We start from the raw sequence: 13,409 nt of genomic DNA, 5'->3' as shown, positions 1-13,409 counted from the left end.
GCACCAACCTCAGACAATCCTGCTTGAAGAAAAAGCTTTTTTGCAACCTGTATAAATCAATTAAGGAGAGGAAATGTCTTTCTTTCCTAAGCATATGCCTTTTTTGCATAACATATTCCACTTTTCACATAAATAAGAGACACTACTGTCATATTTTGGAGTTTTGTGCTCACCGAAATTTTTATGTGAAATTCTGGAGGTTGTTAACCATAAAGTTGCAATTACAATATAACTTTATGAACAGTTGTAAGAATAAGGAATTTTTCATTTTTTTTAAGAAGGGAAAAAAACCTCCAGCATCTATGCTTGATTAAGGGGATCCTGTGATTTTAAAATAAATGACAGGCACATCACTGAGATCTCATTTTCTGTTTAAACCAGGGGTCTTCAAACTTGGCCCTTTTATGACTTGCGGACTTCAACTCCCAGAATTCCTCAGCCAGTATGCCTGGCTGAGGAATTCTGGGAGTTGAAGTCTGCAAGTCATAAAAGGGCCAAGTTTGAAGACCCCTGGTTTAAAATGTTTTCAGTCATGAAGCAATGAGAGGTATTTTGATTTCATTCACATAATTTTTTTTCTCATATATTCATGGTGAGTATTAACTTCTCTTAAGTACAGGGCAACCTCAAAGAATGACCAATTGCTTAGTGACCGTTCAAAATTCCAATGGATTTACCTAGGGGGGGTTACTTATGACCCAGATTTCAAATTCTGACAGTCACCCACCACACACACATAGATGCACACGCACACGCGTGCACGTACACACACACACACACACACACACACACACACACACACAGAGTCTTGTGATTTCACTTCAAGTCTCCGCTGACTGGACCACATTGATGTCCTTTTTACAGCATTCTGCAGTTACTTGACCATGTTTTGTGATGGTTTTGCTGAAAACCAGCATTTACCTCTGGTTTTTGGCAAAGCTGCACCCATAACAAATCATTTATTTGCTTGACATGGCTTTCGCTTAACTACTGTGGATTCATTTAATGAATCATAAAATGGGTTGTCACGTGACTATGCCCCTTTATGACCATCATGAGCTAGGCCAGGGGTAGGCAACCTTGGCTCTTTTATGACTCGTGGACTTCAACTCCCAGAATTCCACAGCTGGCTCAGGAATTCTGGGAGTTGAGGTCTACGAGTTATAAAAGAGCCAAGGTTGCCTAGCCCTGAGCTAGGCAGTGGTGGGATTCAAATATGTGAACAGCTGGTTCTCTGTGTGGATGCCGCTTCTGGAAGTCCGTTCTGTGCCTGGGCAACAAAGAATTGGCTACTGGTTTTGCCGAAGTGGTGCGAACTGACTGAATCCCACCACTGAAGATAGGACCATGGTGGGTAGGCTCCATTATGGTGATAACTTGAGGACTACCTATAGAACAAATGAGCCAGACTTCCTACAGAGAAAACAACTATACTACACTGTAGCTATCTTGATATGCTTCCAAAATTTTTATCAGTTTATCACTTTATAGCACATATACCGTATTTTCCTGAAAATAAGACCACGTCTTATATTAACTTTTGCTCCAAAAGACACCATTAGGGCTTATTTTCAGTGATGAATTATTTTTTTCATATACAACAATCTACATTTATTCAAATAAATAATGTCAATACTATTATTTATATCTAATTATATATTAATATTTTATAATTCAATACATCCATCATGTGTTGCAACGGACGTACTATATGTGTCTGTCTAGCTGATGATGTTAACTGGGGCTTATTTTGGGGGTGGGGTTTATATTACGAGCATCCTGAAAAATCACGCTAGGCCTTATTTTCCATTTGGGTCTTATTTTGAGGGGAATACAGTAGTTACATTTGGAAATGGACATAGATTAGGAATGGGCAACTTTTCAAACCAAGAGCCACGAGACATAGTGACGACATAGGTCAGGGGTAGGCAACCTTGGCTGTTTTGTGACTCGTGGACTTCAATTCCCAGAATTCCTGAGCCAGCCATGCTGAGGGGAAATGGAGAGTTTCCAAACTGAGCCATGCTGGCTTTGGAATTCTGGGAGTTGAAGTCCACGAGTCATAAAAGAGCCAAGGTTGCCTATCCCTGACATAGGTAATAAGCATGTAATCTTTGCCTCTTTTTTGTGGGGGCGAGCACAATTGAGCCCAAAACTTCTCTTGGTAAGTGAGACATTTTCTAAGTGAATTTTGTCTCAATTTACGAACTTTCTTGCCACAGTCATTAAGGGAATCACTGCAGTTGTTAAGGTAGTAACACAATTGCTGAGTGAATCCAGCTTCCCCATTGACTCTGCTCTTCAAAAGTTTGGAAAAAATGATCATGTGACTTCAGGCATTGCAACCATCATAAATATGGGTCAGTTACCAAGCATCCTGTGATTCCGTGCCAGCCTGTGATCCCAGCAGCTGAGTCCGGGGAATCAGAGGAGGAGGAGGAGGGGCCTGGGGAGCCATCAGAGTTGGAGGAAAGCCCTGATGAGTTACCAGACTTACAAAGTGAGGAAGAACTTGGCCCCTCCACTCGTGGTCAAGCTGAAAGCCAGCTGGGCTGGAAGGCTGAGTCAGACTCAGAGGAAGCACAGCTGGAAGACCTCAGAGACGCAGGTAAACGTAGACAGGTCACATGAGTAAATCAGAGGGAGGCAATGGGATGACTCCAGGGGAGAAGGAGAAAGCAGTGAGAAGCCTTGGGGGCTGCGTAACAAAAAGGGAATGTGTGGTCAGGGCTGGTTGCTGGAGGCAACCGTTTGCAAAGAACTTCTGTGTCAAGAGATGGTGGTCTGTTTATTTTACCAGTGAGTTATTTCCTGTTTTGGCTCGTGCTCCGTTTTGTTTGTGGACAAGGTCTGTAACTCAAATATAAAAGGGTTTATTTTTCCAGTCTACTGTTAAAAGAGGGGTTGCCTTGTGAAGTAACAAGGACGTACGTAGGCTGGGACAGAACAGCATCTGAATTTTAATCACGTGGCCATGGGGCTGCTGCAACAGTCTGAAGTGTGAAAAATGATCCTAAGTCACTTTTTTACAGTGCCACTGTAACCTCAAATGGTCACTAAATGAACTGTTGTAAATTGAGGACTACATGTAGCAAGTTGTGCTACCCCAGACTAGCAATGTGATCTTGGGATGCTTGGATGGGGCATCAAACGGTTCTCGGACCTTGTGTAGCCTACAGATACCCACCTCCAGAACATAGTTAGAATTGTCAATGTTTTGGCCTCTTTCTGTGGGGGAGAAAAAATGATGTTCTTTGTGGCAAACAATTGGCATAGTTATCCCTCCCTTCCAGAAGACAATTTTATCCTCATTTTCACTTTGGATGCAGTCAGCTAGTCACATTTAGGAAATAAAGGTTGCCATGGATTTGATTTATTCATGATTTGGATTTATGGGCTGACAAATCACCAGACTGAAGTTGGTGGACAAAGCTACAGTAAAACAACCTCACTGATATGCTATAGACCTTTCCACCTTAGTACAGGAGTGAAAGTTGACCCAGGTTAACAACATTATGAAGCTTCAGTTTCTCCTCCCCCCCCCAGTCAATTTTTGGATTCTTCGTGGCGACATGAAAAATCCTGCCATCGCCTAAAGAATCACAAGCTCATTCCTTCAAGCTACTATGGAAACCTTATAAAGCAGAAGTGGTTAAAAGCAGTCAATAAATTATCGTAAAAAAGGAGTCCCGGGTGTAATTGAGATTATCAGATTAGTTGCATTGTTGTCAAAGGAATTGATTAACCATCCCATGCGGTCACCAGGAGTAGAGTTCAATCGGAGGGAGTATTTTACCTTTGCTTCCAGTTTAGTGACAATGTCTGGGATTATATTTATATTCATAGCTTTTAGGTGAAGCAAGGGTGAAGTCTATAGCCTTGTTTTCATGAATGGGAGAACCTGTTCTTTTAAATTCCATTCTCTATTGCCGTGAACGTGAGTCTTCCGTTAAGGGAGGGGTGTGGAGATACCTTGGTATTTCATTCAGCGACCATTTGCAATTATAACTTAATCACTTAATCACTGTTTGCATCCAATGCATCTTGTTCTTCCAGAGTCCTGTTCTACTAGCAAAATGGATAAGATATTCACTTAGATATTCACTTAGAGGCTTAAGTGGTGCTCATCACTTTTTTTAAAAAAATCACATCTCTGAAAGATAGTGTGAAGATGATAAAATAAGACTTCTTCAGAAGTTTGATGAGTGCAAACAGATGACAAGTGACAGTGATATTTTCAGTACACACTGAGGAAGCTGGTTCCTTAAGGCACTTGTACATCCCTTGACATTTTAATGAGATATATGATAAATCCTATTCCCATCATCCCTCCCCCTTGTTTCACTCACACATAAACACACACACACTCTCTATCTCACACACACACACACACACACACACACACACACACACACACACACAGAGTTACGGAAGTAACTTTATCCAAAGTTGTGGTATAAACTCAAATGCTGTGTTTTGAGTTGGTTGCTAAGAGGGAAGGAAATTGGTCTGAACCAATTCATTATTATACACATAACAACATCAAATCACAGCTTCTAGTTCCTTAGATGGTGTTGGCCTTTATACACATTGACGTCTTACCTAGAACCTAGATTTTGCGATGTGGTATTATTATTATTATTATTATTATTATTATTATTATTATTATTATTATTATTATTATTATTATTATTATTATTATTATTATCATCATCATCATCATCATCATCATCATCATTATTATTATTATTATTATTATTATTATTATTATTATTATTATTATTATTATTATTATTATTATTATTCCGTCTAATTCATATGGTAGTGGAATTTTACTAGTTCACCATAAAATCCTGGCCCACAGCTTTTTTTCCAGTACATCGTGATAATGGTAATTGTTGAGAGGCGGTTTGTGTATTCTCAGTCATCCAGGTTGCAGTTGTCCCAAAGGTGCTTTTTAAAAAGGCGACTGGGCTTTTTTTGTTTTTTGTTTTCCTTGAAGACATTTCGCTTCTCATCCAAGAAGCTCCTTCAGTTTGGTTCATTCTCTGCCTATTTTGCAAAGCACACATGATAAGTTAGACTGTTAAGAGTAAATGAGTTAAGTTAATATTAAACAATTAATATTAATATTAAATTTTAATGCTATTAATAACGTTAAATTGTTAATTTTAATATTAACAAAATAATTAACATTAGCTAACCTTAAGTTATATGGGACGCGGTGGCTCAGTGGGTTAGGACGCTGAGCTTGTCGATCAGAAGGTCGGCAGTTTGGTGGGTCGAATCCCGAGTGCCGCGTAGCAGAGTGAGCGCCTGTTAATCGTCCCAGCTTCTGCCAACCTAGCAGTTCGAAAACACATAAAAATGCAAGTAGAAAAATAGGGACCACTACGGTGGGAAGGTAACAGTGTTCCGTGCACCTTTGGCATCTAGTCATGCCGGCCACATGACCACGGAGACATCCTCGGACAAGCGCTGGCTCTTCGGCTTTGAAACGGAGATGAGCACCAGCCCCTAGAGTTGGAAACGACTAGCACACATGTGCGGGGGAACCTTTACCTTTTACCTTTAACCTTAAGTTAACAATGAGAAGACACATGCTCAAGCATCCAAAAAAGGAATACAAAGTTTAGATGCTTCAATAAGAAGGATTGCATTTTTGAGGATTTTAGACTTGTGGGGAAGAAGTGAGAAAGAAAGATTCTATTCTAGGCAGTTTTCAGCTAAAGGGGAAACTTAAGACTATAAATCTAACAATCTATGGAAAGTAGAGCAGAGGAATAAAAAGAGAGTCACTTGTTCAAGAGCTGTACTTACATAACGCCTCTAGGATTCAGATGGATAGATGGTGACAAGATTGATGCTGCTGGAGTTACATCTGTAACAGAGGTGTGGGCAAGGGACTTAAAAGTGCTATGAATGTACAGGAAGTCCTTGACTTACAACCACTTGTTTAGTGACCATTCAGAGTTACAACAGCACTTTATAATCATGTTTCACACTTACAACCATTGCAGTATCCCCGTAGTCACCTGATCAAAATTCAGAGGCATGGCAACTGGTTCATCTTTATGACCGTTGCAGTATCCCAGGGTCATGTGATCACCTTTTGCGACCTTCTGATAAACGAAGCCAGTGGGGAAGCAGATAAGTTACTAGCTTAACAACTGCAGTGATTCACTTAACACAGGGGTCTTCAAACGTGGCCATTTTATGACTTGTGGAACTTCAACTCCCAGAATTCCTCCCACACTGGCTGAGGAATTCTGGGAGTTGAAGTTCCACAAGTCATAAAAGGGCCACGTTTGAAGACCCCTGACTTAACAACTGTGGCAAGGAAGGTGGTAAAATGGGACAAAACTATTTAACAACCGTCCCGCTTAACAATAGAAATGTTGGGCTCAATTGTGGTCGTAGGTCAAGGGCTACCTGTATGTAGCCAAAAACAGGGTCTCTGATTTCATTTGGCTTTGATTCCACCCATCATCCTCATATATTTAATTAGATATTATATATATATATTAATCATATATATAATTAGAGCCTTGGTGGAGCAGTGGGCTAATGCCTCCTTAAGTAACACCAGCTGCCTGCAATTAGTGCAGGTTCGAGTCCCACCAGGCTCAAGGTTGACTCAGCCTTCCATCCTTCCGAGGTAGGTAAAATGAGGACCCAGATTGTTGGGGGCAATTAAGCTGACTTTGTAATAATGCCGCTTGGGGTGTGTGTGAAAGCCCTAATAAGCAGGCATATACATAGAATGAAGGCTACTGCTAAGCTTGTAAGCCGCCCTGAGTCTTCGGAGAAGGGCAGGATATAAATGGAATTAAAATTAAAAAAAAATAAAAAAATATATTGGTAGTCCTTGACTTATGATCGCAACCAGGCCCAAAATTCCCATTGCTAAGCAAGTTGTTAAGTGAATTGGGCCCCATTTTACAACATTTTTTGTTTGCCATGGTTGGTAAAGTGAATTGCTGCAGTGGTTCAGTAAATCATCCCCTCGTTAAGCGACTCTGGATTCCCCCATTGACTTTGCTTGTCAGAAGCTGACTGGGAAGGTTGCAAAAAAAATAATAATGGTATCACATCCCAGGATGCTGCAAACCATCATCAATACATGTCGGTTGAATTTTGATCCTGTGTTTCTGGGGATGCTGCTGCTACAGTTGTTAATGCGAGGACCAGTCCTAAGTCCCCTTTTCAGTGCTTTTGTAACTTCAAATGGTCACTAAACGAATGGCTGCAAGTCGAGGACTATCTGCAGTGTGGTGTCCGCCATGGTGGAGAAAAACCGAGGGGGGAGCAAAATCTGAACTGGACAGTCAACAGCGGAAGAAAGTTGAAAGGGAGACAATGAGATAGCTTTGGGAATGTCAGTCAAACCAATAGGAGGTTGTGTGTTTACCTGCAAATGTGTATGGAGATTCTCAGACCTCCAGGTCATGTTGTTGTTCTTGTTCTTGTTAGTTGCGAAGTCATGTCCGACCCATCGCAACCCCATGGACAACATTCCTGCAAGCCTTCCTGTCCAGGTCATGGTTGTCCCAAAGGTGTTTTTTTCAAGAGGCAACTGGACTTTCTTGTTTTTCTTGGAAGACATTTCGCTTCTCATCCAAGAAGCTACTTCAGCTCTTGAAGAGAGCAAGCAAGTCTCTTGATGTAGTGGTCTGTGAGAATAACCTGGAAAGACAGGAGGAAAAGCCCCAGACTAGACAATGTTTGGATAAGAGGAGTCTGAGTCCAAAGCATGAACGGTAGTGAAGGAAACATCTCATAATAAGGGACCTTTCTTTAGTTCTCTGGAACTTAAAGGCAGGAAAGCTAGAAGCTCTTGTACGAGTTGAGTCTCAGCTGATTATTCTGCAGATCCTCTAACTAGAACAGGGGGTGTCAAACTGCCGGCCCACGGGCCGGATGCGTCGTGGTCAAACCGCGCCCACCCCATTGCCGGCAATGGGAAAAAAGTCACGATACGTCGTGACACATCATGTGATGTTGCGAGTATGACGCCCCTGAACTAGAGGGTTAAGATGCAGTGATTTGTCAAGAAGAATTAAGGTGTTTAAGTGGAGAAAGACAGGTGAGAGAAGATAGGAGGGGCAAGGGCTGGGCTGATAGTACTGTGAAATGTTTAATCAAATCATTGATGGATATTTTCTAAACTCAAGCTAAGATAGGCAACGTGGGATGTCACCAGAGGTGGCAGAACTCAATTCCTCTTTCTTGAATTGTGGCATGATATTGGTACATTAAGATTCCCAGAGGTTTCATAAGCCTGCTTTATTGTTTTAAGATTTATTTATTTTTCCTAAGAGAATGGGAGGGAAACGGACCCTTGAAAATTGCCATGTTGCTGCTGAATTTGACAGTGCTATCCTAAAGAGCTTTAAGAATGTCAAAAATGAATGTGGGGCCTCTATGAAAGAATAAGAATAAGAAGGTAATCTTACTGAAACTGACCCATAATCCACAACAGAAAAATAATTCTGCAATTGTGGGACTGGGCCAGAAGAGCCCATTGCAAGCAGAATTTGGTAATAGATTTCTTCTTTTTTTGCATTCTGACTCAGCATCTATCTATATTTCTCCCCCCCCCCTTTCTAGGTGAGTGGTTTCCAAACCTTCTAAATGAGGGTAAATTTGAGAGATTTTATTTCTTCTTGGCCTCATTAATGATTGTGAACACTTTAGGCTTCTGGACCACTTCACACAAGTAAGTACTTAACTATTCAGCTCTTGGTATATTAATCTTTTGTAGAACAAGTCTGTCACTAAATTGAAGGAGTACCCTCCTATGGCTACTTTAAATGGTTCCCGGGCAGATAAGAGCTAGTAAATCTGATTTTAAGATTACAGGTAGTCCTCGGCTTATCACCACAATTGACCCTAAACATTTATTTTGAAAAGTGAGACAGTTGTTAAGGGAGCTTTGCCCCATTTCACGACCTCTCCTGCCAAAGTTAAGTAAATCACTGCAGCTGTTAAGTTATAACACGGTTGTTAATTAAATCTGGCTTCCCCATGGACTTTGCTTGACAGAAAGGCAGCTATCATAAATATGAATCGGTTTGCCAGGCATCCAAATTTTAATCACGGGACCGTGGGGTTGCTGCAACGGTTGTGAGTGTGAAAATCGTTCATGACTCACTTTTTCCAGTGCCGTTATAATGGTCACTAAATAAATAAATGGTTCAGGATAATGTAAGTTGAGGATTACCTGTACATAATCCATTCTTCTGATAGGATCTTGCATCGGTCCTTGAGGAGCAAACACATTAAGAGTTTCATACAAAGGGCTGTAAGTTTTCTTCAGCAATATACAGCCTCATCTCATGCTGGGTGACCAGTCTGTCTCTCTTGCCTGGGAGAGGTTTCTGACTATAAAATGTTCTTCCACCGTTTAGAAACTGCTGAATCTGACGGTGAGGAGCTCGATGCTTAGCTTTTCGAAGTGAAGCTTTCTCAAACCAGGATAGTTCTATCAGAAATGGTGCTTACACAAAGAAAATTTGAAGAATTGCAAAGTTGTCCAGGCTGGGTTGATGGGTGATTCCACCTCCCACTCTTAAACTTTCTTTTGATAGGCAACTTTATCCTTCAACACGAACAATCTGGCCAGATGTTCCTGACAGCCAGGAAGAACCCTTGCTTCGATTTAGCAATTCTCCCTTTCTCTCTGATTTTTTTTTTCTTATATCAGACTTTGAAGACGTTAGGCATAGCCGTATGTTTTATAGTACTGCAAAAGAGGTTTAATTTATTTTTGCTTTGCAGATATAATAATCTGCGGGAAGACTATGATGAAGGATTCAGAGGGAGCCTTCTCCAAGAGCAGCTTTTACAGCATGAGAAGTCACTTAAATTTTATGATAGCATCCTGGTTTGTCCCTCTCCCTTATCCCAGATGGAGACTCTCCTGTGAACGCACGCTTTGAAAATGACTGGCTGAGAACTTGGTCTACTCTGTCTTCAGACTATTGCCTGTCATATTTTAATGATATGTTCCTTTCTTTGTTTATGGATTGACTTAGCAATAGTGGGTTGTAGTTTGTCTTTTTCATGTTTGCTTCTCTCTGTGAAAATTAATTCTATAAGTTCAGGACTTAACACCTGGACGATTCTAAATCCATACATCTCATTCCTTTTCCTATCACTGAGAGCTTCATGGGTGACAAAGCCTTTTAATAAGGCACATGAACTTTTTTCTAATGTTGTGCTCCTTATGTAGTACGGCTACCAGATCTTGTCTGCAAAAAACCCCCAGATGTTGGCATCACAGAGGAAGAATTTTCTTGTTTCTCTTTGCTGCCATGTAGTGGTCATCCAGATTTTTGCAGACTATATTTGTTAGTCCTGTATGTAGAGCAGGGGTGGGGAACTATGGCCCTTTTATGACTTGTGGACTTCAACTCCCAGAATTCCTGAGCCAGCCTCAGGAATTCTGGGAGTTGAAGTCCACAAGTCATAAAGGGGCCATAGTACCCATGTCTGATATAACTATCTCCAAAGGAAAAGTTGTATAGTGGGAGTTATATGAAACTTTATTAGATCCAAAGTCATTTTAGAATGAACTCATAAAATTTCTTATAACTCTCACTGTACAACTTTCCTTTTGAAAGACTACTTTTTTGAGGATAGAGGTAGCACTTAATGAAGGGAAGAGACAAATACGTCTGGATTCCTTGAGCAGAAGCAGAAGACTCTCATTCCCTTAGAGACAGCCCCCTTGTATATATATTCCATCAGACTGAAATATATCAATATCTAAGTCCATCTCAGAGTGACAAAGGCGAACAAAAAAGATGTACGTACGGCCAGTGTTCAAGTGAATGAGTAACTATTGCACTAAAATGCTCATGAGTTATTTACAAGAACATGCATAGAATCTTTGAAAGATCTTTTCTAATGATCCACAGAATGAATGGCACTCTGAGAAAATCATCAGGATCCTGAGGTTTCTAATGCAGCTACTACCTACCACTTTTATGCTTCTGCTGAACTTTGGGGTCTATCCTTATTGTTAGTATCTTGGCTAGTTGGGCTGATGTTAAACTCTGCCTGCTCCTACGTTCTTTGTTCAAACACTATGAATTAATCTTATACCGCTGACTGATTCAGCTGCTAGTGATTGAACACCTGCATATTTGCAATACGGTAGTTCCTGACTCACCTGGCAGTCATCTGCTGGATAAAAACCATGAAAATTGACCATGAACAATGGCTGGCAGCAGTGCGCAGCCACAAGTGCGGAATAATGTATGGATCAATTTAGCTTGAAACTCCCAAGTTTAGCACTTAACCATTCTTTGCTTGCCGATGTCAAGTTTAGCAATAATGCAAGTATTCGTATGAGCAAAGCAGCAGGAAGGAGAAAAGGCTATTAGGTTTGGTCTGTACACTCTATCCCTTGCAAATGTGACGAGGGCATGAATTTTACCACCGACAATATACTTGCTTGTCATGTACACTTTATTTGTCTCCATGTTTTTCCCCCCCCATGGGTAACTGATAGCTTTAAACAAAGATGCTTCTGATGAAATTGAAGGTATGAGAACTGGATAGCTTACGTTGTTCTCTTTCCCTTTCTTACACCTTTTAACTATATACATTGCAAATGCTCTCTAATAACAGTGGTTTGGGAAGTGTTCTCAAGGTAGCAAGAGCAATAGCACTTAGACTTATATACCGCTTCACAGTGCTTTACGTACGGCCCTCTAAGCAGTTTCCAGAGTCAGCGTATTGCTCCCAACCATCTGGGCCCTCATTTTTACCCACCTCAAAAAGATGGAAGACTTGTGTCTACCTTGAGCCTCTCAGAATCTAACTCTTAGACCAGGGGTCTTCAAACGTGGCCCTTTTATGACTTGTGGACTTCAACTGCCAGAATTCCTCAGCCAGCATGCCTGGCTGAGGAATTCTGGCAGTTGAAGTCCACAAGTCATAAAAGGGCCACGTTTGAAGACCCCTGTCTTAGAATGAGCAGTGACTTAGCCCACAGTACTGCATTCCAACCACTGTGCCACCACGGATCTACCACTACCACTATATTAAAATCTTTAAACGGTTTTAGTTATGGTGAGTCAAAATTAACAGATAAGAATACAGGTAGTCTTTGACAGATGATCACAACTGGGACCAGAATTTCAACCTCGGCAGTGCTGAAGAGCTCAGCCAACTGATATCTGCCTAGCCTTGCAAAATTCCTTCTCTTTGAAAGATATGAGCAGCTCCTGACTCATTTATGGGAACTCTTCAATTAGAAACAATTAGCTTGGGGGGGTGAAAGCATCCAGATCAGGGGTCTCCAACCTTGTCAACTTTAAGACTTATGGACTTCAACTCTCAGTGTCCCTCAACCAGGTGGCCGAGGAATTCTGGGAGTTGAAATCCACAAGTCCTAAAGTTGCCACGGTTGATTTTGTTTCCCTCTGGGCAAGAGTGAGAGGGAGGAAAGTTTTGTTTAGGATCTGCAACAGCTCAGGATGGAGCTACGAGTTTTCGCTTTTTATTCTCAGCACCGAGAGACGGCAGAAGAGAAGTAAATCGGGGAGCAACTTCAAACTGCTTTGGAAGGCTTAGAACAGTGATGACGAACCTTTTAGAGACCGAGTGCCCAAATTGCAACCCAAAACCCACTTATTTATCGCAAAGTGCCAGGGCCGCATCAGCATTGTGGTGCCCTTGGGGGGGGGGGCAGAGAAGTACCTCTGAGTGCTGCCTCTGGCATGCAAAAAACGGTGCAAAAATGGGCCACCGTGCTGCAAGGTGCAAAAACAGCCACCGCCGCACCGTGTGGTGCAGATACAAGGCACTGTACCACGTAAGAACAGGGCAGGGCTACTGAGTATCACGCAGGCAGTAGCCCCACCCCATTTGCAGAGCATGCATGCTCGTGGCCCTGTGCATACATGCATGCATGTAAAACGCTTCTCCCTCCTTTTTCTTCCAGTCCACCAATCGACAATGGTTGGTGACCTCTGCTCTACCACCTCTACTCGAGCTTGCTAGTCGGCTGCTTCACCTCCTTTGTGTTGGGTGGGGCTCCTGCTCTGGGCAGCAGTGGTGGTCTGGTGGACCTGCTGCTGGCAGCAGTGGTGCGCATGCCAACAGAGAGGACTCTGAGTGCCGCCTCTGGCACGCGTGCCACAGGTTCGCCACCACTGGCTTAGAAGATAGAAATGGTGGCTGTGTAGAAATACTAGTAAAGGTAAAGGTTCCCCCACACATGCGTGCTAGTCTTTTCTGACTCTAGGGGCCAGTGCTCATCTCCGTTTCAAAGCCGAAGAGCCAGCGCTTGTCCGAGGATTTCTCCGTGGTCATGTGGCCAGCATGACTAGATGCAAAAGGCGCACGGAACGCTGTTACCTTCCCATCAGAGTGGTCCCTATTTTTCTACTTGCATT

At 41.9% G+C, this 13,409-nt stretch overlaps 1 protein-coding gene across 1 annotated transcript in view; it reads left to right on the top strand.

The window, feature by feature from the left end:
- Positions 1–9,928, top strand: part of SLC15A5 (solute carrier family 15 member 5) — a gene marked incomplete at both ends in the record, with an annotated part of 46,127 nt that extends 36,199 nt beyond the window's left edge. Inside the window, 2 exons of the mRNA XM_081330664.1 lie at positions 8,611–8,719; positions 9,781–9,928. Coding sequence (XP_081186790.1) covers positions 8,611–8,719; positions 9,781–9,928 — 257 coding nt within the window. The remainder of the gene's footprint in view (positions 1–8,610; positions 8,720–9,780) is intronic.
- Between the last annotated feature and the right edge of the window lie 3,481 nt (positions 9,929–13,409).

This window comes from Vipera berus, assembly GCF_964194415.1.
Source record: "Vipera berus genome assembly, chromosome: 6".
Classification (NCBI taxonomy): Eukaryota; Metazoa; Chordata; class Lepidosauria; order Squamata; family Viperidae; genus Vipera; species Vipera berus.
The sequence above is the reverse complement of the archived record's forward strand: the minus strand, read 5'-3'. Positions and strand labels throughout refer to the sequence as shown.